The following is a 22,080-nucleotide window of genomic DNA, read 5'->3' on the forward strand; positions in this document are numbered from 1 at the left end:
ACAAGCGCCAAAAACCTGTGCGCTTGTCAGTCCTAACAACGCGTAACAACATCGCGTAACACTATGACACAGCTAGCCCGGTTGTCACATTCTATCGAGCGAAGGAAAAGATCGTCTTTGACTTAATGAAAAATAACTACTGCAGCCTTTAACGACTTCTGACCGGGAGAAATTACGTGGAGTCAGTGGCTGTTTTATTGATTTATTAGATTTATTAGCGTGGAACGAACAATATATTGCTCTGGTAGACAAGCCTATCGTGACTCCGTGTTTGCCTTAAGTGTTGGTTCGCCCCGTTGCAAAAGAAATTGCATGCTACAGCGGGTTTCAACGCTAATTTTTAAACGATGCAACAGGAGTAAGCCGCCGTATAGAGTCATAAAAGCTTGGGCCACTGCTAGATCGCGCTCGCTTTCGCTCTTTTATTACCTATTATACAGGAACACTAACCCATCCTTCTGCGCATAAACAACTTCTTCCAGAGCATCACTTCTCATATCATCAGGCGCGTCTATTTGTCGGCTACGACTTGATAACAACAGGGCGCATAAACTGATTGCTACACTGTTCCGTTTGCTACAGCGACTCAGGTCTTCAAGTTGTCGCTCTTGGGATATTCCGTCATGCATTGACTGCAGTGTGTTTACATAGAGACTGGTCTGCGAATAAAAGAGCGGGTAGTCTGTGCTTGTGTGTGTCAATGGCTTGCGTCTGTATCTTGCCCCCGTCCTGTTACATCGTTCGAAAAGTTCGCCTAAGATATGAACCAACAAGCCTTCCCTTCCCTCCTCCCATCCTCCCCATTCCTGCTACCATGCCACTACCACTATGGCCTAGACCCCCCTATATATGCACGACGAACACACAAATAATAAGAAGAAAGCGTTCTCATCGGATAACGGGATGCCGAACGCGCCGTACTTCTTCACTCCCGCGACGTGGGCCTCGGTCTCGCAGCGCCTGGGCGGCGTGGGTGTCGACTGCGGCGACTGCTGCAGCAGCAGCTCGGACAGCGAGCACGGCAGGAAGCAGAAGGAGGGCGAGCTGGCCGTCCTGCGGAGCTGGCTCGGCGGCGGAGTCTGCTGCGACGCCGGCGGCGGTGACGACGCCCTGCGCAGCGACTTGGGGCTCGCAGACTGTTCCATAGCGCGAGATCCGATGGCGCTGGAAGCAGGCACAGGCTTCTGGCAGTTCCCGGGGCCGCTACGCTGATGGTGCTTCTCAAAGGGGAGCGGTTAGGAACCACTGCACGCGCCTGGTGCAGCGCGTAAGCTCGGACGAAGGAAAAGTGGGCCTGTGGATGAAAAGCAGAGGAACGAAACGAATGAAGGTTATCAATAGCATTAGAGATGCTAAGTAAGTGTGAATTTATTTATTTATTCGCATTTTCTTATGTTTTATATTTTACATTCGTGGTTTTTTAAAGGTAGCTTTCTAAATCGGGTTATAGCTGCGAGCCTAGGCCAATATTTGTGAGGAAGAAGAAAAATCAATATTTCGCTGCCTCTGGGAGCCTTTTACTTTTCCTGTTTTGTCTTCCCATTTTATTCCTCGCTCTAGTATATTTTATTATTATTTTATTTTATTTCGTACTGGCAGCCTCGTTATCAGGCCCTGGGCAGGAGTGTGTAGTGCAAAAATATTTAGTGGGTAGTAAAAATGCACAGAAATAGGGGGCAATAGAAAAATCTGTACGAAAAGGTGAACAGCATGCGACAACGGACAGAAAGCTATATGTCAGTAAAAAAGAAATAGGATATCGCAAGTAGAAATAACAGCAGAAAATTTAAAAGCCCAAGCAGAAACAATGGCATGGAAGAAAGAAGCACGGCGAGTATCGAAAGCAACGGCAATAGAAAAAAAAGAACTTCATCGCAAACAGCACAAAGAACGAAAAGCACTAAGCACAAAGAGCGCTTCAGCTGAAGTACATATGCGTCTCTGTATTGTTTATCTATATCGTACGCTATCCAGAATGCAGCAGGTACCCTGGGAAATAGTTAAGGCTTTGCGAGTGCGTGCGCGAATCAAGATGTGACTGGGCTTTCTAGTACAGTTTCAGGCAGAGCGTTCCATTCACGAATGGATCGGGCAGTTGGATTTAGTTGTTATGCACGTCGTATCTGCATTAGTTAACATTTAGTTTCACAATTTCAAGTCATTAGCTTCCTTTCAACTTAATTTTCTCAACACTCTAATTTGCTGAATGCTCGTACCGCCAGATTCATGGCCGGTCCGCTAGAGTTCGTTGCGCCTATTTTAGGAAGAAACAGCCAACCGACCAGCCTCCCGTCTTGGACACTGTCATAGGGAAGTTTGTCATGGAGAACACTGTCATGGAGAACTAAGTGTATTTTGTAAATCTATCCGATTCATGGCCGCGTATAGCGGGTATCTGCACCATATTTAGACGGAAGCCAATCGAAAGCAATTCGTGGCCAATCGCCCACTGTGGGTATGCGCCACAACCGCTCTGAGCAACAGCAGCAACGACAACAAATCTTTTCCGCATCGCCAGCTGTGGAAGAATACCCATCCTAACGAATTTCTCTTATACGACCGCTTACTTTTCACGCGCATGGTTTTGTGCCATCTGCAATGAAGTGGCGTGAGTATTCTGCACTACGAAGAGGCAGTGTGACTGGTTTTAGCTGGCGCGACTGTTTTCGAGATGGGGAAGACAGATGGGGAAGTCCCGCAAGCCCGCGTACATGGCGGTCCAGAATTTATGACGGCATTGCTAAATGTGCAGGTCCGCCGATGCTGTTCAGGTGTCACCAAGAAGTGCCCATGTGCGTGTGTAAATGGCAGTACTGGCGCGTTGCTATAGCACGTGAGAGACAGCTTATGTCATACAAGAACGAATTCTACGCTCTCGTGTGCTTTATATGAGGTGTTTGATTCGCTTTCCGTATCGGTCACTTTTATGGGCTTGCAACTTTATTCAAGAATGGCCTCCGATTTGGGATGCCATCGCCTTTTGCGCCCCGAAATAAAGCCGCGAATGGTTCTGACAGGAATTTAACGACACGAAAAAAGCTCTGTCAATAAAATGAGCGTTGAGATAGGTAAGTGATTTTGTCGCTAAACAAACCCACAAGAAAGCATGCTCAGTAGAGCTCGTCCCAAAGTTGGTGTGCGCTGCATGACTGACCGTCAACGTCTGAGACGCTGTTTTGCAACGATTTATGTCATTTGTTACTGGCTCAGACATCACCGTGCAGCCATTATTGCAAAGACTGGCCGCTTGCAGCAACGAAATGAAATGAACCACTCTACAATACGGTCTCCGGAGACGAATTCACCTAGTCTATCGTTAGTATATGTTTTAATTTTTTTCTCGCTGGCCTACAGCGTTTGATGATCTCGATTTGCCGGTGGCGGTTCTTGTGAACTGCTGTGACGTCTGAACTGCTTGCGACCCTTCACTGTTCTTATTATTGTACGTTAGAGGAATTAATGTCAAGCTCCGGCCAATGCTGTTGGTCAATCTCAAACAGTTATATGAACGAATAACTTTATGAATTCAGCCCAAGTCCGCATACATGCCTAATAGCCCGATAAGTATTCATTTAGTGCTTATATCTCGGCCATTTGCTGAAGTACTGCCATCGACGTTTATTTATTTATTTGCTTTCTTTGCGCTGGTGAACTCGCATTACGGCGGATGTTTTTATTGCGATGCAAAAATATCGGTACGTTGAAGCTGAACTTTCATTCATGTAATTAACCTGTTGTCACTAATTGAACCGTGACGTCATACCAGAAACGATTGGCGAGAAGGCGTCACCCACTATCATAGAGGCCGTACATATACGGCCAGGCACCGAATTATTGATGAATATAAGCCGAAGTTGTCACCACTTGTAACAAATCTCTGAATACGGCGCAAGACACGAATGTGGTGGGATGTGACACATTGGCGAACTATGCTGTCGGGCACTATCGCTGTCATTTTTACTCTCTTCATTTAAAAAAAAATATTTCCTGTGAGCAATGTCTTCCAAAACAGCGCTCTGTGCATGATTGTACACCGACCCTGAAAGCGGGGCAGAATTATCTTTCGGAAGTGATATTTGCTATTGGCCGACCACTTTCGCTAATAATGTGCCCACCATCAGGATTAGTTAGAGTTTGCTCTGACGAACAAATCCAGCGTAAGAGGTTTTTCGCATTACGGGCCCTGGTCCACTATTATGTTCGCATTCCTTTCGCACGATCTGATTCCTTTCTTATCATCCAGCATTCACGGCGCGCCAATCGCAGCGCTAACGTGGGCGGAGCCGACAGGACACACAAGTAGCGCAAAGGAATAGCGTTGGACTGGAATCGTTACATGATCCCAGCCCTGAATTATATGTGGTGCTTTAAGGTTCTCGCCTCTCCCCGAGTGAATTGGCCTTCACAAACTTCCCTTCTGTGTTTTGTTTCAGACGGCATTTGGCCTCATTTATATCCAGCCGGTGACGAGGCCGAGTTGTAAGTATACACGCAACGCTGCACAATGTCTGCCGTTTCCTCAATCGGTTAGGATTTCCTCCAACATTAGGGTTGACGCCTCAGGTAGTCAACGAGAAGCCAAGCCACTGAATCCATGTTGCTAAGCTTTCCCTGTCCTCTGATGAAATTTAGCAAAAAAATAAAAAAAACTTTAGGTATTATCGATGACTTTGTCTAAGCCTTCAATGATAACGTACAATATATTTGCTTCTGAACCATTAGACGCAATTATTAAATTATTTCAATTAGTTCAGCACCAGTTGTTGGGAGGCTTGGTTTGATAGACTAAGGCAGAAGCGCAGGAAGGACAAAGGGCACACGAACGTGAAGGTCTTTTGAACAAAAACCTTCAGCTACTGAAGGTTTTTGTTCAGCAGCCGACTGCACATAGAGAGGGAATGCCGGTGCGTATAGCAAGGAGCAGCGTCACAAACGTCAAAGAACGAAAGATATGGCATGGAATATTTAAATTGTCAGTATCATTTACAACGCGTATTCAGATTAAAAAACGGGGATCGCAGTTATTTATTCAATACAGCAAGACAAGGTGCGCTGACACAGCTATCTTGTAGCCTTAAGACTCCCTCAACTTACAGAATTTCGCGTGTTGTTTCATCCCAGCTTCTGCTCACGATATTTGTCCTTTCGAACCCTGGCGTGCAGCCACAGTCGCTGCAGTGGAAGGCTAAATGCCACGAAACAGCACGCTCTACGTTGTACTAATGTTCCTTAATCCGCTCGTTAAGACAATGGCTTGTTTATCCTGCGTGCATTTCTCTTACGCGACAGTTAAATTGAAAAAACGGCATTTTCACTGCAGGTGACAAATATTTGACGGTGCTGCTTAGTCGAGTCTCAGTATACTTTAGCTACCGGCATAAATTTGTTAAGCAATTTGGCCCGTTAAAGACAACTTCGGCTTGAGATCCTCTACCAATCTCTTTTTTTTTTCTTCAAAATTGTGGGAGACGATGGATACACGAGATAATTGAGGCTTTCCTTTATTTCTTCCCATATCTTGAGCCTTACAACTGCTAGCTTTATGCGAACGCTAAAGAAGTTAGCCATGGTGAGAGGCGCTTGGGGTATCCCACATCAATAACGCGAAATGCCTGAATGCAAAAGCTGTATTCACAGAACTTGACCGTGTTACAGCTTTTATGACAAATTTGCAACGTGCCGGGCTGCTAGACAGTAACGGTTTGTTGCCCCGGGGGTTTACAGACCCAGTGCACGCGGGGTGAGGAGCGAAGACCTAAATTTAGGAACCTTATAAAACCATCCTGTGGTACATTGAGCATTTAGACTTCGGAAGAATACGTGCTATACTTTAGATAATTGAAAAGCAAATTACCGTTTTTGAAATTTCAAAAGCACTAAAAGGTGCTATACGTGCTTAAAGATACGTAAACAGCTAATCCATCTAACTGTTCAAATTTTATTCAATCCTGTTGGGTCTAATAAATGTCACCTGAAAGAGGCGCAATACATGCACTCATGCAAATTATTTCTTTCTGTTTAAAAATCGAGCCATTCCATGACACATACGCGGACCGAGGTGCGTTGACAGCAGTTCGAAAAATTCGTCAATGGTGTCGGTAGACAAGTTCTCAAACCGGATCGTTCCGTAATTTTCTGTACACTCATTAACGCAAGTTGACAACTGATGGTGAGGGATGAAATAAGGATATTTAACATCGACAGAAAAATGTGAAGCACTCTGGTTACGTCAATTTCGCCAAATAATCGATCACTTTTTCCCGAATTATTCTCCCGAAAAGGGTCGTCGATGCTTAAAAACTTCCAAGTTGCTCTTTAAGAACTTGGCGAGAATCTTCTGTCAGGCGCGGTTTCTGCCAGACAATTACACGGAAAGGGCAGCCAACCTTGCGATTCCAAAACTATTTCGGAGCGCATCACCACGGCGCTCCTCATCGCCCAAATGCAGCTTCGGGAGATGAGACTAAAGCGATTCAAGTTAAAATTATTGCGTCATATCACGAAGTTGTCCTGAGGGAGGCAGTAAAAAGGAAAACTTGAGGCGGGCTAGTTAGCTTGGCGCATTGGTCTTGCGAAACGACGAATGTGCAACTCCGTGTAAATATTAAGATGAGAGGCGAAGCAAAATAACGCAGAAGTAAATAAATAAATAAATAAATAAATAGCTAGTTAGATGCCATCGTCAGATTCCCGCACCAGCTCCCTCTCTCGGCGCCCTCAGTCAGCGGCCTTTGTCGCGTCTGTTTAGCGTCTCCATTTCGGAACAATAGTGCCGCGCGCTTTTTTTTGTTTTGTTTGTGTTTCTTCTGTCGGTGTGGGTTAACAGGGCCTGCTGCTACACCGAAGGTAGTGTAAATTGGGGCAATATGACAATGACTCAATGGTGTCGTGCTTTTCGTGCGGGAGAAATGAAGGAACGCAAGTCGAACGCTCAAATGAGAGTTGCAATTCACCGACAAATGACCTCCTTTCGTTTGAGCAAACGTGGGCAACTGAAAAAGTGGATTTACCAGTTCAACTGAAGTTTACGCTTGTCCTTAATCTCCCTTGGTTTATGATAACTTAAAGGGGCCCTGCAATACTCTTTATCGAAGTCGTGAAAGGTCTTTCACATGAAAGGACACCATTTTAGAAATAGCTTTCAGCAAAAAATATATTTCGATGCATTGAGTAGAAGTGGAGTTACCGGCATTAAAAAAATATCCCTTCATTCCCTCCGCGGTGTCTCCGATCTTTCTTCAACGTCTTGCACTGCGGAGGCCTATGCGGCCGAGCAGAGCGCTGCCCGCAACGTTATCTCAGTCCTCCGAACGTCTGGGTGACGCGCAGTTTAAATTTGGTTTTAGATGCTCACGTAGTCGCCACTGCGTCCAATTTTGGCGCTTACAACACACTAAACTCAGAGGCTGTCACCTAACAACGCTTGCCGAAGCTGCTCGTCTTGCAGTAACCGGTGCAGTGCATTTTTACCGCTCTTGCTACCTTTGCAGCCAATGAGTGCACACCGAAGTCGCGGTTTCGCGTTCAGTTTCGGCAAGCAGCCAGCGAAGCCCATCTCACACAAATTCCGCAACTGTGAAAACGACAAACGCTATGGCAGTTGCGTTCAAATGAGTCCGTGTGTGCACAAATTCTGGGCACTGGGATGGGCAGACACGCACTGCCGTAGCGGTGAGCCAAACTTGGGCGAAGCCGCCATCTTGCTCTGTGGCGTAGCGGCCCAACTCGAACAGGCGACGGTCGCCAAATACCGCAAGTACAAACTGAATTTTTATGGGGACACTTTCACCGCAGGGGTACTTCGTAATTGTTTTAGTGCGTAGAGTATCATGGATATTGCTACCGTTGCAGACACTTTTGTGGCCGTTAATAAAGTTAATGTTGCTCGTGAAATTTTCGCCCATCCAGCCAATAGTTGTATGAGGGCGCCATGGCGTCACCATGTGGATAGCAGGTGTTTGACGGAGCTGTAGGAAAGATGACCGATCTTTACAGAGGTATAGAGGACATGCGAAATACCGTAAGCAGGCTTTCCCACACGGCTAACTTGCCCTAACCAAGATGGCCGCGCTCCATTTAGCGGCACTGTTAAACTTGAGACACGCGTTCTCAAAGCTTGGATGGTGCGAAGGAGGCAATTCAGTAGAAATGATGTCAGCAGCCCGCATGTTGACACCTTAATTACGATTCTCACGCGTGGTCCGCCATCGTGGTCAGGTAAAACCAAATATGTGGGAAAGCCTGTTTACGGAATTTCGCATGTTCCCTACTTTCATCGCCGCATGGATTTGAGTAATATTCGGTCCAGGTGTTTACGGACGCATTCTATCGCGTCAGGTATGATTTATTTACCATGCTTGAAGATCGTTGCAGGACCCCTCTAAGACTAAAACGCTGTATATTTCTTCCCCTGCACAGCATCCGGGAGAAGGTGGAGCAATGCGTGCTCATGATGGTGGTCGGCATGGTTTCCCTGGGAGGCAGCCTCGGCGTCGTACTCATGTACATCGCCTACGTGTCATTCAGTAGGTTATACACGCGTCCACTCCGAAACTATAAAGGCCACTCGGCTTTCGGCTTCCACGCGTCGCCGTTTATCAAGTCTTGTGCTAAACTGCGGTATGCCGACTCAGCACCCGGAGGTGCCACATGCTTGGTGCTGGACATAGCGCCTGGCACCATAATTAATTAATTAATTAACTAATTAATGTATTTTTTTCGTTATCTTATGTTAATTTTCCTACGGTGTCCTTGCGCCCAAATTTTCATGTGTCAATTCAATCTCTATATCATACCCAACTGTACAGTACCTAGGTCATCCACGTTCATCCGCGATTGGACGTACCGACGAAACAACCTTACATGTGTAACTAGTAATTAAGCTAGAAAGGCTTTGCAAGATGTGTCGAGAGGAAAAGTGACAGGAGAAGTTGTAATAGCGGTCAATTTGATGAAAGACGAAGTGAATATTGTTTACGAAATAGTTGCGACCCTTTATTCGCAATTCCTCATGACTTGAAGTGTATCAGAGGCTTGGAAGAATGCCAAGAATGCCATTGATTCATGAAAGGGGAGGCATTAAAGAATTTAATATTTGCAGACTCATTAGCTTACTTTTGGTACTGAATAAAAAAGTATTCACCAAATATCCGCCAATAATGTTACTCTGCTTCATTGTATAGTTTTCTACGAAAATTTATTTTGACTCTCGGAGTTTTTCAGTGCTCGGAGTTTTTCAGGAAAAGCAGGACAGCACACACGCAGCGCTAACTGTAAACAACGCTTCATCATTCGTTCCGATATCAGCCTTTGTTTTGCAGAGTTCACTTGAGTGAGAGATATGCGAAATCACATAGCGGTGTCCCTTTCGGTGTTTGTATATTGACGCTCTCGTGTATTACTCCGTCGTTTTTTCTTCCTGATCGTTGTCTACGTTATGTCCGGTAATTACGACTCATTCCTAGACACACTATTGAGCGATGGTAGTGCATGCGACCCGCTCAAGTGCCACATGAGTAGCACCCCGGCACATACATCTTGTGAAGCATGCTTCGTTTACTGTGCTGCACAGCCCACTAAGACTGTGGGCCTGAGTTCTTCAGCCACCTGGTTCTCTGCCCCCCCCCCCCCCTCCATGCTTACGCTTCGTCACTGCCAGTGCTTCCGCAAGCGCAGCGCGTCGCCGGGGCATTTCGGCGGCATGCTGTTTTCGTGCCGCTTCCAGTGAGCCATATACAGGAACACTAGTGGCTTCAACATTGCGACGACGCCTATCGGCTTTTTAAGGTATCGCAACGTAAAACACTCGCGAATTGTAGATTGACGCGCCGCCCGCTGCTCGGGAGCGTGGGTCGCACAACGTGCATCGCCTTCGCTGCATCGGTCCCACAGACTCCTCAGGACGGGTCATTGCGGTATCAGCCTTTGCTTTGCAGAGCGCCTGCGACAGCACTCTTCACCGCGAACGTAACAATTAAGGGCAACGCAAGCCCGGAGCAGAGGAAGCGAACTTCGTTGAAGCGGTGAGAGTCGGTCACGCCACTCTGCCCCAGCAAATCAACCCCCGGCGCGCGCACTCCTCTAAATCTGCCTCTCTCACCGGTGAGAGTGGCGACGACGTTTTTCATTCGCGGAGCACCGCTTCCCCACCTGTAGAATGCTTCTGCATTAAGCGCTGAATGTCTGCCCGTGTAGATGACCGAGTAATGGCTTCTTTTCTCCACACATACCAAAGTAAGAGGCGTGGGTAGTACGTTTGAAAGAGATACACGCGATGACAGTGTTACATGTTTTCGTTAGATATAATTTTACCGAGTGACGCCATATGCCGACTGAACTGAAAGACGTCACGTGACGTCAAAGCAAAAGCGGAAGCAGCAGAAAGGAACGCATGGTAAAAAAAATCGACATAAGTCTCGCGAATGAAAGACGTCTGTCCTATACAAAAATAACGTTAGCTTGTGCAAAACTCTGCAATTGGAAACAGCTAGATGCTCAAATGAACGGCTGAGGGAGCACTCTAACAACGTAAATACGTCATCGAGGGGCCGTTTTCTTGCCGTCCATTGCTGCAGGTGTGGTTGCGTTCCCTCCTTTCAAGATACAGTTTCAGAATTTCAAAATTTCAGAATTTATTTATTGTTAGCCTAGGAGTCGCGTAACAGATCACGAAAAAATTATTTATAGACTACAGTCCAATAGCAGAAGACTGAAAGAACAAGCGTGAATTTGTTCACCTAATCATTGAAAGCGATCGCATTGTGACGTTGTAGTTAGATTAGTGAGACGGCATTATCAATGTTAAAGAAGGAAATTGACTTTCTATGCATGCGTTGGGAGTACACCTCGATAATGCGGACGTTTTCTTCTTCTTTCGTTCTTCCTTTTTCTTTTTGATGGCTTGTTTTTTATCATTAACGTTCATCTGTGAACACTTTGACTGCACACGTATGTGAAGTAATATGTCGGATGTATAAGTGTTGTCTCGCTGAAACAAAACGTTGTTGGAAATGAGCGCTAAGTGGGTCCATTTCTATGTCCGTGTACTAATTATGTTAGACTGAACACCTTCGTGATGACACCAACAAGCCCAAATCACAACCCTGATTTCGAATCTCGGCGGCAATCCTGGATAAAACCCAACTTGATACGCAACAAGAGAGTGTTGCAGTGGTTACGCCTGTAAAATAATTTGAGCGGACGCATGCGCATCCACCTATGTAAACTTCTTACCACAGTTCCAATGGGTATTTGAAAATGGCAATGGAACCCCGAATAACTTCCGGAATAAGCACAGACCATGGCGCTTGGTGAAATAGTGTCCTATTAGGTCACGTCACTGAAGCGATGTAAGTGCTCGACTGCACCGCACCGGCTGCTGACAGTTCACACTATAGCAGTCGATGGTCCGAATCGCTGAGTAGAGTCAATGCTTCAGCGCATTTAAGGATTCTGGTGTCAGTGCGAGGCCTGTTTGTACATAGTTTGATCGAATGGCCTTAATGTGACGTGATCAGCAGTGTGACCGATGAGAGTTGTTCATAAGTAAAATTGAATGACGCCTCATCACTTGATTAATCCTTCTTCAGACGCCGGCAACAGTCAGAGTCCCGGCTTGCAGCGCGGCAACGAGAACTTGTCGGCTCGGTCTATGGTGCGGCCATGGCAAAGTGAGTGTGTGCAGGAATCTGTGCTTTTTGAGCGTTCGTGTTTATATTTCATCTATAAAGGCCAAATGTTTAGGGGAGTTGATTTTATCTTTGTGTGTCTGCGGGATCTCACAACTTTTATAGGGCTTCATAGGTCGAACTTCGCTCACGCCTGTACTTAGTCTCTGAAAACTACCGTTGCTTGTAGGAAGAGCATACGTACCAGGTGTTTCAGCGACGGCTGTCTCCATAATAATTAAAGATAGCAGATTTGAAATACAATAATATTTTTTTGCAGGGCAAGATTCATAGCAAGGGCGGATAAAAGAATAAAAGAATACTTGTTGGGTCACTTAGCAGCCTGATTAACTAAGATCGGCTATTTAACTTTTTAATTATCAACGTTAAACTGCCAGTGGCGATAGAACATCTGTAGGTACTGCGAGCTCATAACAAGTGGGCTTTTAAAATACACCGAACCATCTTATTTAAAGGATGTTGACACGAAGCGTTCCAACTCATTTTCAGAGCGAAACTGAAATCGATCACGCCTAACCACGTCTTGAAGTTGCGTCAGGTGGTGACGTAGCCGGACCTGTAACATTCCGTAGCATGCAGGCTGGAACGCCACACTTATCCACGCGTGACAATCTCGGCTGACTGTCCATGCATGGTTTTCTTGTCGCCCGAAAAACTGGAACGAGCACGTGTTCGTCCGGATTCACGATGCATCGTGGGCTTTCTTTTTCTTTCTTTTTTGAGTCAGCGGCATTTGGTCGCCGCAAAGTTTCCTTGGTTTCATTTCGTGGCTTGGCTTTGCCATGTGACCTAACGGGTCCCTAAACAACCTCTAGCATTGTTTTACACATTTAAAATAAGTACCCGCTTCGCGTACGAAATGCCGTGGCGATCATCTTTGGCGAACGCGGCAGCTAGCGCTACGCGGCGCGGAGACGCCACACACACACAAAAAAATTAATAAATTAGAAATAAAATAAAATAAAAATAAATAAATAAACACAGTCCGGTGCTCCTCTCCTGGCTCTTCCAGTGCCTCTGCCGGCTTCACGATGTCAACAGGGTGCTCCAGCTCCAGGTGAAGACGTCAACAGGGTAAACGCTGTCGATTGGTAGATCTACGATAACCTACGACTTCCGGTTCGTCTGCTAGAGCGTCTCCTTGCAGCAGATGCAATCGCAACTCCTGCTTTCCCTTGTTGTGTTGCTTGCTTGTGCGCACACATTTTGCGTGTTTCGGTTTGCGATTCGCAGTGCCGCACCACTCGAACTTCAAGTACACATTTACAAAAGTAAGAAGAAAAGCACCGAAGATTACGATACTCGTTAATGCGAAACTTGAAGCGCAGCTCTGTGCGCGTTTTCATTTCGCGATATATTGAGGCAAACAATTTGAGAGAGACATGTAGCAGAGTCGGCGATAGTGAAAAATATGATCTGCGGGGCAAGCGGGTCGTCTTTTATAAATGACTCGTCGAAGGCTCTCATTGGTCTCCGCTGGTCGCCGCTCGCGTCTTTCATTTCCCGCTCCGCGTTCGCTCTCTCATGTTTCGATGTGCTTGCTCACTACACCGCTGACGCCGACAGCGCGTACGCACGCGCGCACACACACACACACACACACACACACACACACACACACACACACACACACACACACACACACACACACACACACACACACACACACACACACACACACACACACACACACACACACACACACACACACACACACACACACACACACACACACGCACGCACGCACGCACGCACGCACATGGGTGCGGTGCTTCAGCCTTCCTTTTTCTCCGATTGACATGTGATATACATACTGCAAATGGCAATGTCACGTGTCTATGAACACGACGGTTAGATATCACGTTGTGGGTCTGGCAAAACGCCGGCAAGTAAGGCCTCCTTGTCCAGCGAGGCCTCCTTCATCCGTTTGTTTGCACTCTCTATTTTCTCTTTGTGCGGTGGGTTGTCGGTCGTCGAACAACATATTGTAAAGGAAACGGACAGTGATCGCGTATCACTCAAAACACAGGGTCCATCACGGCACTGCTCCGTAGGAGCACGGGCTGGCACGGGAGCAACAGCAGGTAGCCGAAAAACGTGGAGTCTTGATAACGGAAGTGGCGGGTGGTTTTAAACACGAGAAAGAACGTGACGTTGGTAATGGCGCAGTGCCATCTATAGGAGTCCACGGCGAGGAGAAGAGACCACTCGAGAAGTGAGTTGCCAAGGAAAGGAAGGAACGAGCGGCGATCGCATTCTCTACCATCAAACGCCTGCAACTCTGCTGTTATAGCGTCATTTTCAGAAATTCTAGTGGCTCCATGTTTGTTGTGGACTTGTAGACGTAGATCACTTTAAAGGGGTGTTTTTATTCTTATTAAAACCAATTTCGCTATAAGCTTGCCATTACCTACATATGTCTGATTGCCATTGTCCCCCTAAGATTAGTAATTGGAAAGTTAATTAGGAAATTTCAGTTAATTTGGCTGCTAACTTATTCTTCAGGAAATTTGCTTTTGTCCACCCTTGTTGCGAATTATTCACTGCAAAAAGTATTATTCTGCATAAAATCCCCTATTTTTAATAATTAGAGAGAATCGTCGCTGAAACATCCGGTATCTATTTCCTCGGATACTTTCCAGTTTGTTGCATGTGTGATCAGATGTGATCGAAAGACGGTGTTTTCCAACAGAACCCGAGCTTGCTTCCGGCTCATGCCAGTTGTTCAGGAGGAGGACTTCTGCCTATGTTCACCTCGGGCTGCAAGAGTCGCATAGTAATTAACGGCGTATATACCTTGAAGCACTCTTTACTGTTAGCCGGATTGCGCAAAGAAGAAAAAATAAATAAACAAACGGCGCTCTATGAAACGCAAATATATTACTCACAAATTTCGACGGCGGACAGGCACAAATCTGGGCAGTAAACGAGAAATGGGTACGCACGCACTGTGGAATGGACTGCAGACGTGCCACTGTCACATGTGCCAGCGCTCTCTAGTGTGGTGTAATTCCGCCGAGCGTTGTGGCGCTGTCGTCAGCGACGGCTCGGTATGAGATCTCCGGTACGCACTTCTCCTTGGCGCAGCTTTCTTTCGGCGAAGAATGGCGGGGCCGCGTATCGTCGGGATTCCGGCGGTGAGAGAAGTGCCTCGGGTGCTGAGAGAGCGCGTAATGTTTATCCCACATCTCGAGTGACGACTGTACACTCCTGTTTCGGTGGGTGCGCAGGCGTGTACGGTAGACAATGCGCGTTCTGTGGTCAAAGAGCGCAGCGGATGTCCGTGTGTGTTGCTCATGTTCCGCGCTCGATCCCACGCGTCACGGCTACGCGCATCGTTCGCGGGTTGGCATCAACGCATTCGGCGTGTATGTTATGAGCGTCGCTACTGGAGAAACCAGAGGGCTGCGTCCTTTAATATATATATATATATATATATATATTTATATATATATATATATATATATATATATATATATATAGAGAGAGAGAGAGAGAGCGACTTCGAATGCCTCTACAACGAAGGAATTTAGGGGAACCCGAAGGTGTTAGGTTGCTTTACTACGAAATGCACGAACTGGCGCCGTAACTGCCCTCCGCAGGCGTCACCAAGGTGCGCTATGGGCTAGCGCTAACGGCGGCGTTAAAAGTGATGCATTTGACGAGCGTGCCGCTGTCACAAGTCCCGCTGCGTGCACTGCTCCGGGAATCTCGAGGTCGTACGCCGCTTGTCGCAACGCATCAGCAGGCGCGACAGCTGACGAATACGTCGCAGTTGATCACGAGGTGATGATGTAATTATAATTGACGACTGGTGGCGTCTTCAAAGCCATTTAAAGCGGAAAGAACGCAATTGTTAGCGAAGGCATATGTGACGAAGATCTTGTAAACCAACCAATAATTTGGACGGCAAAGGAGGCGATAGAAGCTTTCAACGATCTACAGCTTTACTTTGCGCTGTGGCTGCGTTTCGCCGCCGGGCATGCTGTGAACCTCGGCGCAAGAAGGTTGGCTGCACTTGCACATTCTTCAAAACAAAGTGTGCATAAAAATATGTGCGTCTGATTTCCCAATGTATCTATTAAATTCGTGTTAAATAAAGGTGTTCTTTTGTTCAACGTGCGTATATAGCCTACTCTATTGTGAGTGGTAGGGTGCGCGAACTTTACAACGAAGTGACCTGTATAACGAAGGATTTGGGAGGTACCAAGCACTTAGGTATAAAAGCGTTTACATACATCGGCCGCGAGATTGACCAGAGTCGCCGACTGGCGGGCAGATGCTGCTCTACGTTTAGTTTGGATTGCGCTGCGGGTCGTGTGGTACGCCTTAAGCGTTTACATATGCGCGCACGGCGTGCATATTTTTACACACCATTTGTTGTAACACGGCCGTAAAAGCTGGTCTGCATTTTTTCACGATCTGTACTCAAGCATTTAGCCTTGCATTATTGTCTTTGGGCTGTAGTGATAGCAGTACTCGCCATGGCGAGTGCGTGATGTGTTACCGTGCCGTGGTTGCTCAGTGGCTATGGTGTTGGGCTGCTGAGCACGAGGTCGCGTGGTCGAATCCCGGCCACGGCGGCCGCATTTCGATGGGGGCGAAAACACCCGTGTATTTAGGTGCACGTTAAAGAACCCCAGGTGGTCGAAATTTCCGGAGTCCTCCACTACGGCGTGCCTCATAGTCAGGAAGTGGTTTTCGCACGTTAAACCCCATAATTTAATTTTTTTTAATGTGTTACCGTCGCAACTTCCGTTCGACACAATGATACCAATTTTATTGTCGCCTTGTCAACTTAACCGGAGAAAGCATTATGCTTCGTTTTAAAGAAATCAAGTTGTTCCAGCGATACGTGAATTCCGCGCATAAGCGACTTGTCGCGACCTGTTGATCCCTGCGCAATCGTGGTCATGATTCAGCAGTAAAAAAGAAAGAAAAAAATATTAATAAAGGAAAGAAAGAAATATGTAGCAGGCACTCATTATCATGTCATATACTTTATATTACGATAGCTGCATCATGCTAATTGTGATAATTACATAACTCTCGCTTAGTGGTCACGCGGCGGCATGAGGTTTTACGTTAATATGGGGTCCTGATGCAACGAGGGTGAGTTCATTTTTCTTCGCAAGTAAATCGTGGACTTTTGTGTTCTGACTCGCTGCTACAATAGGAAAGCTAAAATAGGGTATTGTATGAGGATCACGCGTGACAAATTTTGATCGCAAGTGTGCGTATGCAGAGCGTCGAGACAGAAGTGGCTGCATATGTAAGAGACGGCGTAGGGTGCTTCAGAAGCCAGCGTGTAAAACACACACACTATACACGCACGCGCGCACGTACGCACAGGCAAACACGGTAAAAAACGCGGAACACAGCGCTCGATAACCAAGTCGCACAAATCCGCACTGGAAATGGCAGAGGGAGAAAACGTGCAAGCAGGGAGCATAAATGCACTCTTTGCAAACTCGAGGTTTGCCTTGTAATGCCCAGACACAGTTTCACATAAAGGAAAATTGGAACAACTTGCTCTCGGATTTTGAGAAAAAACAAAAAAAAGTACAAAAACAGAAATGCGGAGTAGTCACGATAACGGAAGTGGTATGTACGGTTCAACATCTGCCAATGTATCTCGTCATTTCTCTTGGTGGCCACACAGAGTGCATGGAGGCCAAGTTTTACAAGTGTTCGGCGCAGCTCGGGTCGTGGCCGAAGCCGGGAGACGAGTCGTGGTTCTTTCTTAAGACCCGCTTCGGACCGGGCTGCTTCGAGTGGGACCCGGAGAAGCAATGCGTATGGGACTCGCCCGCCCACTTCAAGAAACTGGAACATTGTCGCAGACACTGCCACCGAGGTGAGACTCTCGTATATATCAGTTCTCTGCCTTCATACGGAGATACGTAGTCGAGCATCGACCAAACGGTCACTCGACCCCGTCTGTGCCGCTTCGCGGTGGCGAAACAAATATGGTCATTACATAGAGCTCATGCCCACGCAAATATGGCTTCTTCTTGAATGCGCATCAATTTCGACGCGCTATCTGCTGCCAAGCAAAGATAGACGCTATCAACGAAATTGTGCCCGATCTTTGAAGAAGGGATGAAGAAGAAAATAAAGAAAATAAAGGTGCACTCTGCGTGAGTGCAATCCACAAAGTAGGTATGCTGGCGTGCTATAACGTAAAGCTATTCCAAACTTTTCTATTCCAATTCTGCAAAAAGCCCTCCACCATTGGTCAAAAACTTTTTTGAACCGCTCCCGCTTCGCCTATCTGTCACGCGACGTCACGAAAACCGCGATAGGTCCCCATCTGATATGACGTGAACACACTGATTATGCATGACTGGAAAAAACAAAAGATGTTGTTTATGATTCGACGGCTTTTTGCCATTAGCGCTCGGCAATTGGTCAAAAGTTTTCGGGCGACACCCACTTCACCTGCTTGTCACGCGACGTCACAAAACCGCTAGAACTCACCACGTCAAAGTGACGCGTACGCGTTAAAGATGCATTTATATGCCGAACAAAACTGAGTTTTCTTCTGAAGGCCCAGTCTGCCCCGTTCCGAAAGGAATAAAAGATGTCTGCCGCCGATGGCTCAGGCACTGGCCACTCGCACCAGCCGGATAGTATGGGTTTACTTGCATACAATAAAGGTTTTTATGTGGTCGTGTAACGTTTTCGAGCACTTTCGGCATGTTTAGAACCTCGTTCTGCCAACTATTGTTTGCTGAAGATCCGTTTTAGTGGCATTCTTAACCTTCCGCTGCATGCCGTCGCAATTTTCGACCAGCCACCGCAAGATAAGTAGGGGAAAGCAGACCAATCACAGACGCCGGCACTACCAGCTTCATCCCGTTATCGATTTTCAGTGCACCGGCTCGGCCCCAGCGAATCCTTCTCCACTTGAGCGTGCTCCTCGCCTCTCGTCAGCCAATTACACAAGACAAGCCGCTCAGTGTAGGCAAGGTTATTCGTCTTTAAAGCAAATAAAAGTGACCTCTTATAAACGAGGAGAGCGTTTTATTGGTCTACTCAGACAATTCTGCGGGTCACCGCCCGATGCTTGCGTCTGCCGTTAGACAAATTTGACGTCAGGAGATTGGAATAAAAACAGATTGAAATAGTTTTATGTTATAGGGCCCCTGTTAACTGTCCGTCTGAGCAAATCAGGTTATTCAGGGAGACGAGTTAACCAATAGATAAGAAATATTAATTGCTAACGTTTTGTTCTAAATGCAAAAAACTTCAATGGACAAGTTTCAGTGATTATTAACTATCCGATCGGCTTGTTTTTACGAAGACAACTATTGTGGATACTATGTCTTCGGGTTCGCGAGATGTAAAAAAAGTGCTTCACAGCTAGGCGCTTACCGCATCGATATTAGAGGTCTCATATAAGTTTGAGACGAACAATCTTTGTTTCACGCAGACTAAACGCATGACTAGGCCCTAAGCGAAAATGGCGGTTTCGAAGCGACACCTTCGAAAAGTCTTCTCAGACGCTTAGCCATCAGCCAGCACAGCTTTCTCGGACTTCACGCATTCTGCCAACGGCAAGAACGTTAAGACAGTCTGTAGAGTCTCCACGCGCTCCTTATCGCTACTTCCCGTGGCCCCATGGCCCCACCACTTAAGCATCCAAGATTATTGACCAAATCGGAGGGCAATACAGCTGTTTTAGATTCATCACCATCGCGTTGGTCACGTAACCTTTTATTCATACATCCTTTCCACTTGAGACTGCGACATTCTGTTCAAGGCACGTTAAGAATTCTGAGGTTTCACGAGCCAAAACCACGATCTCTTTACCAGGCACGGCGTAGTTGGGGGCGTCAAAATAATTTTGTCGTGCACCGAAATCTAGGTACACGAGCGTTTTTTTTTTTCATTTCGCCCCCATCTAAATGCATCCGCCGCGGCTGGAATCGAATCCGCGACCTCGAGCTCAGCCGCGCAACCACAGGGCTACCGCGTTGCGTCGTTACATGATATTACGTTGCGCGAGTTTATGATCTTTAATGGAGAGACGAGTAATGACGTGGTATCAATACAACAGCAAGTCGTACTCATGGCCAATCAATATACATACCTGAGCGTATGCATAAACGCAGGAAATGCTTACTCAAACATCTATCAAGATCATCTAAAGATGAAGGGAAGCGGAATACAGCAACAATAAAACTTGGACCACTTTAGGGCTACAAGTATGAGGAAATTGGAAAGCAGTAATGATGCCAGCGCTAATGTTCGCAAATGCCATTCTGTGCTTAAAGTCAGAGATCTGGTAAGTCTTGGAAGTTAAGCAAAGGTCGGTGGACCGATTGAAATTGGGGGACCATGGTAAAACCACAAATTAGGCGGTGCAGGGAGACATTGTTTGGGACTCTTTTGAAGTAAGAGAAGCGCAGAGTAAAATAGGTTTTGAAGAAATACTCAGGAACATGGACGAAAATATATGAGTGGCTAAAGTGGGCAACTATCTGTACCTTTAACTCGCAGACACGTAATAGAGGGAAAGGTTATCAGCGTTGGCTACCGAGTACAGGGTAAATGAAAGTGTAAATAGGCTACCAGGAGTCATGAAAAAGAAAGTTAGATAAAACTGCGACGGTAAATTGGATGCAAATGATGTAAAAAAAAGACCATGGATATTTGCGAATGCGGCAAGAAACAAATCAACGCGGAAATTTTGTACGATAACACCAAGGACACGTGCCTTGCTATTTGAGGCCCGAACTGGCTGCCTGAGACGAAAAACATACCTGAGCAAATATTAGCGACAAGATGAGGTATGTGGCCGCTGCAGCAAAAGTCCGAAACAACTCAGCACATGGTAATGCAGTGCCAAGATATTCACCCAACAAGACCTGTAGGGAGTGTGGACCTTCCAGAAGCGCTGGGATTCAGCGTGGATGGAATCACTAACCTGTCAGCGGCCGAGATAAGCGAGACGTTTAGAGCGCTGGCGAAAAAAAAAAAAAAAAACGAGCAAGAGACTTATAGAACCGAAGTCGTTATAGGCATATGTAACTCTTCAATGTACAGATAGAGGTTTTAATGAAGAGAGGAAAGATGAAAGAAAGACATGCAAAGTGCAAAACTGCTATGCATGCGTATAATACTGATTAGCTTAAGCAGGCTAGGCTTTTTCCCCTGTGCAGAGTAGCAGGCCAGAGTAGACTCGCTCAGGCCGAACGGCCGAACTCTGTGCCTTTCCTTTCATAAGTTATTTCTCTCTCTGCCTCACTCTCTCTCCCTTGCTGCGCTGCACCTAATTTCGCGATGAATTTCCAGTTTGTCTAGACCTTTACACTTGCTCACTGTCATGACGACGAAAGCTTACGTACTTGCGTGCGTTGTCAGTCTGTACCCTCTAGCTCCACGTCACATGCATGGCAGAAATGCCGTGACGCCGCCAAATTGTGGTTGCCAATCAGTGATGCACCATGCTGCGGATGACGTCAAACTAAAAATGAAAATATCGCCAGACGGGAAGCGTAGGATCGGAAACGCGGCCCTTGGCCTTGTTTTACACCATATTGCTTGCTTTCTGCTCTTTCGGTTTCTTGCACGCCCAAAAAAAGTTCCTCCGGAGCGGCGCTGTCTGAAGCCCGTGATCCGGTTGCCGGCACTCGTCAACTGCACACGGCTGGCACCCAAGGAGCACAGGGCGGCCTCGCGCTCCTTGTGGTTCTACGACCCGCTGAGGCACCGCTGCCAGCGTTGGACGGGCGTGTGCGTCTTCAGGGCCTTTCGTACTTTCGAAGACTGCTTCAAAAGGTGCCTGGCCACCTAGCGCACTGTCTCCTGGAAAAGGCTGTGTTCCTGAACCCTGTAGCTGCTCCGCTCAAGGACTGTACCTTCCAACGCAAGGAGAAATTCGTGGCAGTTGGAGTCGTACACTTTCGTTGTTCTCTCAGTCTGCGCAATTATATTTTCTTATAACGTCGATATTATTTAACCGGTGGCTGAGCATTAGCTAGCTGTCATCTGAGAACAAACGTACGCGCTTTGATCTGTATATTTAATAAGCATGTATTTCACATGAAAAAGTCAGTTATTTTTTTTCGTTCGACGCTTGTCAAACTGTCCCGTTATTCTGTAGTTCACCCACCAGTGAATTCATTGATAGCGGTTTTTGATTCGGGAGGCCCGATGCAGTAGCTTAGTGGCTATGGCGTTGGGCTGCGAAGCTTGAGGGCGCGGTTTCGATCTCGGCCACAGCGGCCGCGTTTAGATGATGGTGAAATGTAAGTAAACTCTCGTGCACTTAGATTTAGGTGCACGTAAATCAATCCAAGGTACCCCCACTATAGCTTTCCTCATATTTGAATTCTGGGGTTTTAGTGCCCAAAACACGATTTGATTACGAGGCACACCGTATATG

General features: G+C 46.6%; 2 protein-coding genes across 5 annotated transcripts in view; one reads left to right on the plus strand and one right to left on the minus strand.

Moving 5' to 3' along the window:
• The window catches only part of LOC135901078 (uncharacterized), an 80,087-nt gene that overhangs the window by 11,414 nt on the left and 46,593 nt on the right, over positions 1 to 22,080 (minus strand). Inside the window, exon 2 of one of the 2 annotated variants that reach the window (XM_065430754.2) lies at positions 922 to 1,294. In XM_065430754.2, the coding sequence (XP_065286826.1) occupies positions 922 to 1,145 (224 nt within the window). In that variant the 5' untranslated portion in view covers positions 1,146 to 1,294. Of the gene's footprint in view, positions 1 to 921; positions 1,295 to 22,080 lie in introns of those variants that run through there. The other variant, XM_065430755.1, reaches the window with a different exon arrangement.
• On the plus strand, positions 1,234 to 21,766 carry LOC135901079 (uncharacterized). 3 transcript variants are annotated; one of them, XM_065430758.1, is made up of 7 exons: positions 2,274 to 2,608; positions 4,434 to 4,479; positions 8,419 to 8,525; positions 11,589 to 11,669; positions 12,700 to 12,761; positions 17,350 to 17,544; positions 21,278 to 21,441. In XM_065430758.1, exons 1-7 carry the CDS (start codon positions 2,599 to 2,601, stop codon positions 21,299 to 21,301), a joined length of 525 nt encoding a protein of 174 aa, XP_065286830.1. In that variant the 5' UTR covers positions 2,274 to 2,598; the 3' UTR covers positions 21,302 to 21,441. The 3 variants fall into 3 exon arrangements, with proteins under 3 accessions (XP_065286829.1, XP_065286830.1, XP_065286828.1); XM_065430757.1 differs by lacking the exons at positions 2,274 to 2,608; positions 12,700 to 12,761 and adding an exon at positions 1,234 to 1,356 and having other exon boundaries at positions 21,278 to 21,766; XM_065430756.1 differs by lacking the exon at positions 12,700 to 12,761 and having other exon boundaries at positions 21,278 to 21,766.

Source organism: Dermacentor albipictus, chromosome 1 (assembly GCF_038994185.2).
Source record: "Dermacentor albipictus isolate Rhodes 1998 colony chromosome 1, USDA_Dalb.pri_finalv2, whole genome shotgun sequence".
NCBI lineage: Eukaryota > Metazoa > Arthropoda > Arachnida > Ixodida > Ixodidae > Dermacentor > Dermacentor albipictus.

Excerpts from the sequence above, each read along its gene's own strand:
- LOC135901079 (XM_065430756.1), top strand. Across the intron at positions 4,480-8,418 it reads GCCGGTGACGAGGCCGAGTT|CATCCGGGAGAAGGTGGAGC; the intron begins GTAAGTATACAC and ends TCCCCTGCACAG. Across the intron at positions 11,670-17,349 it reads TATGGTGCGGCCATGGCAAA|AGTGCATGGAGGCCAAGTTT; the intron begins GTGAGTGTGTGC and ends GTGGCCACACAG.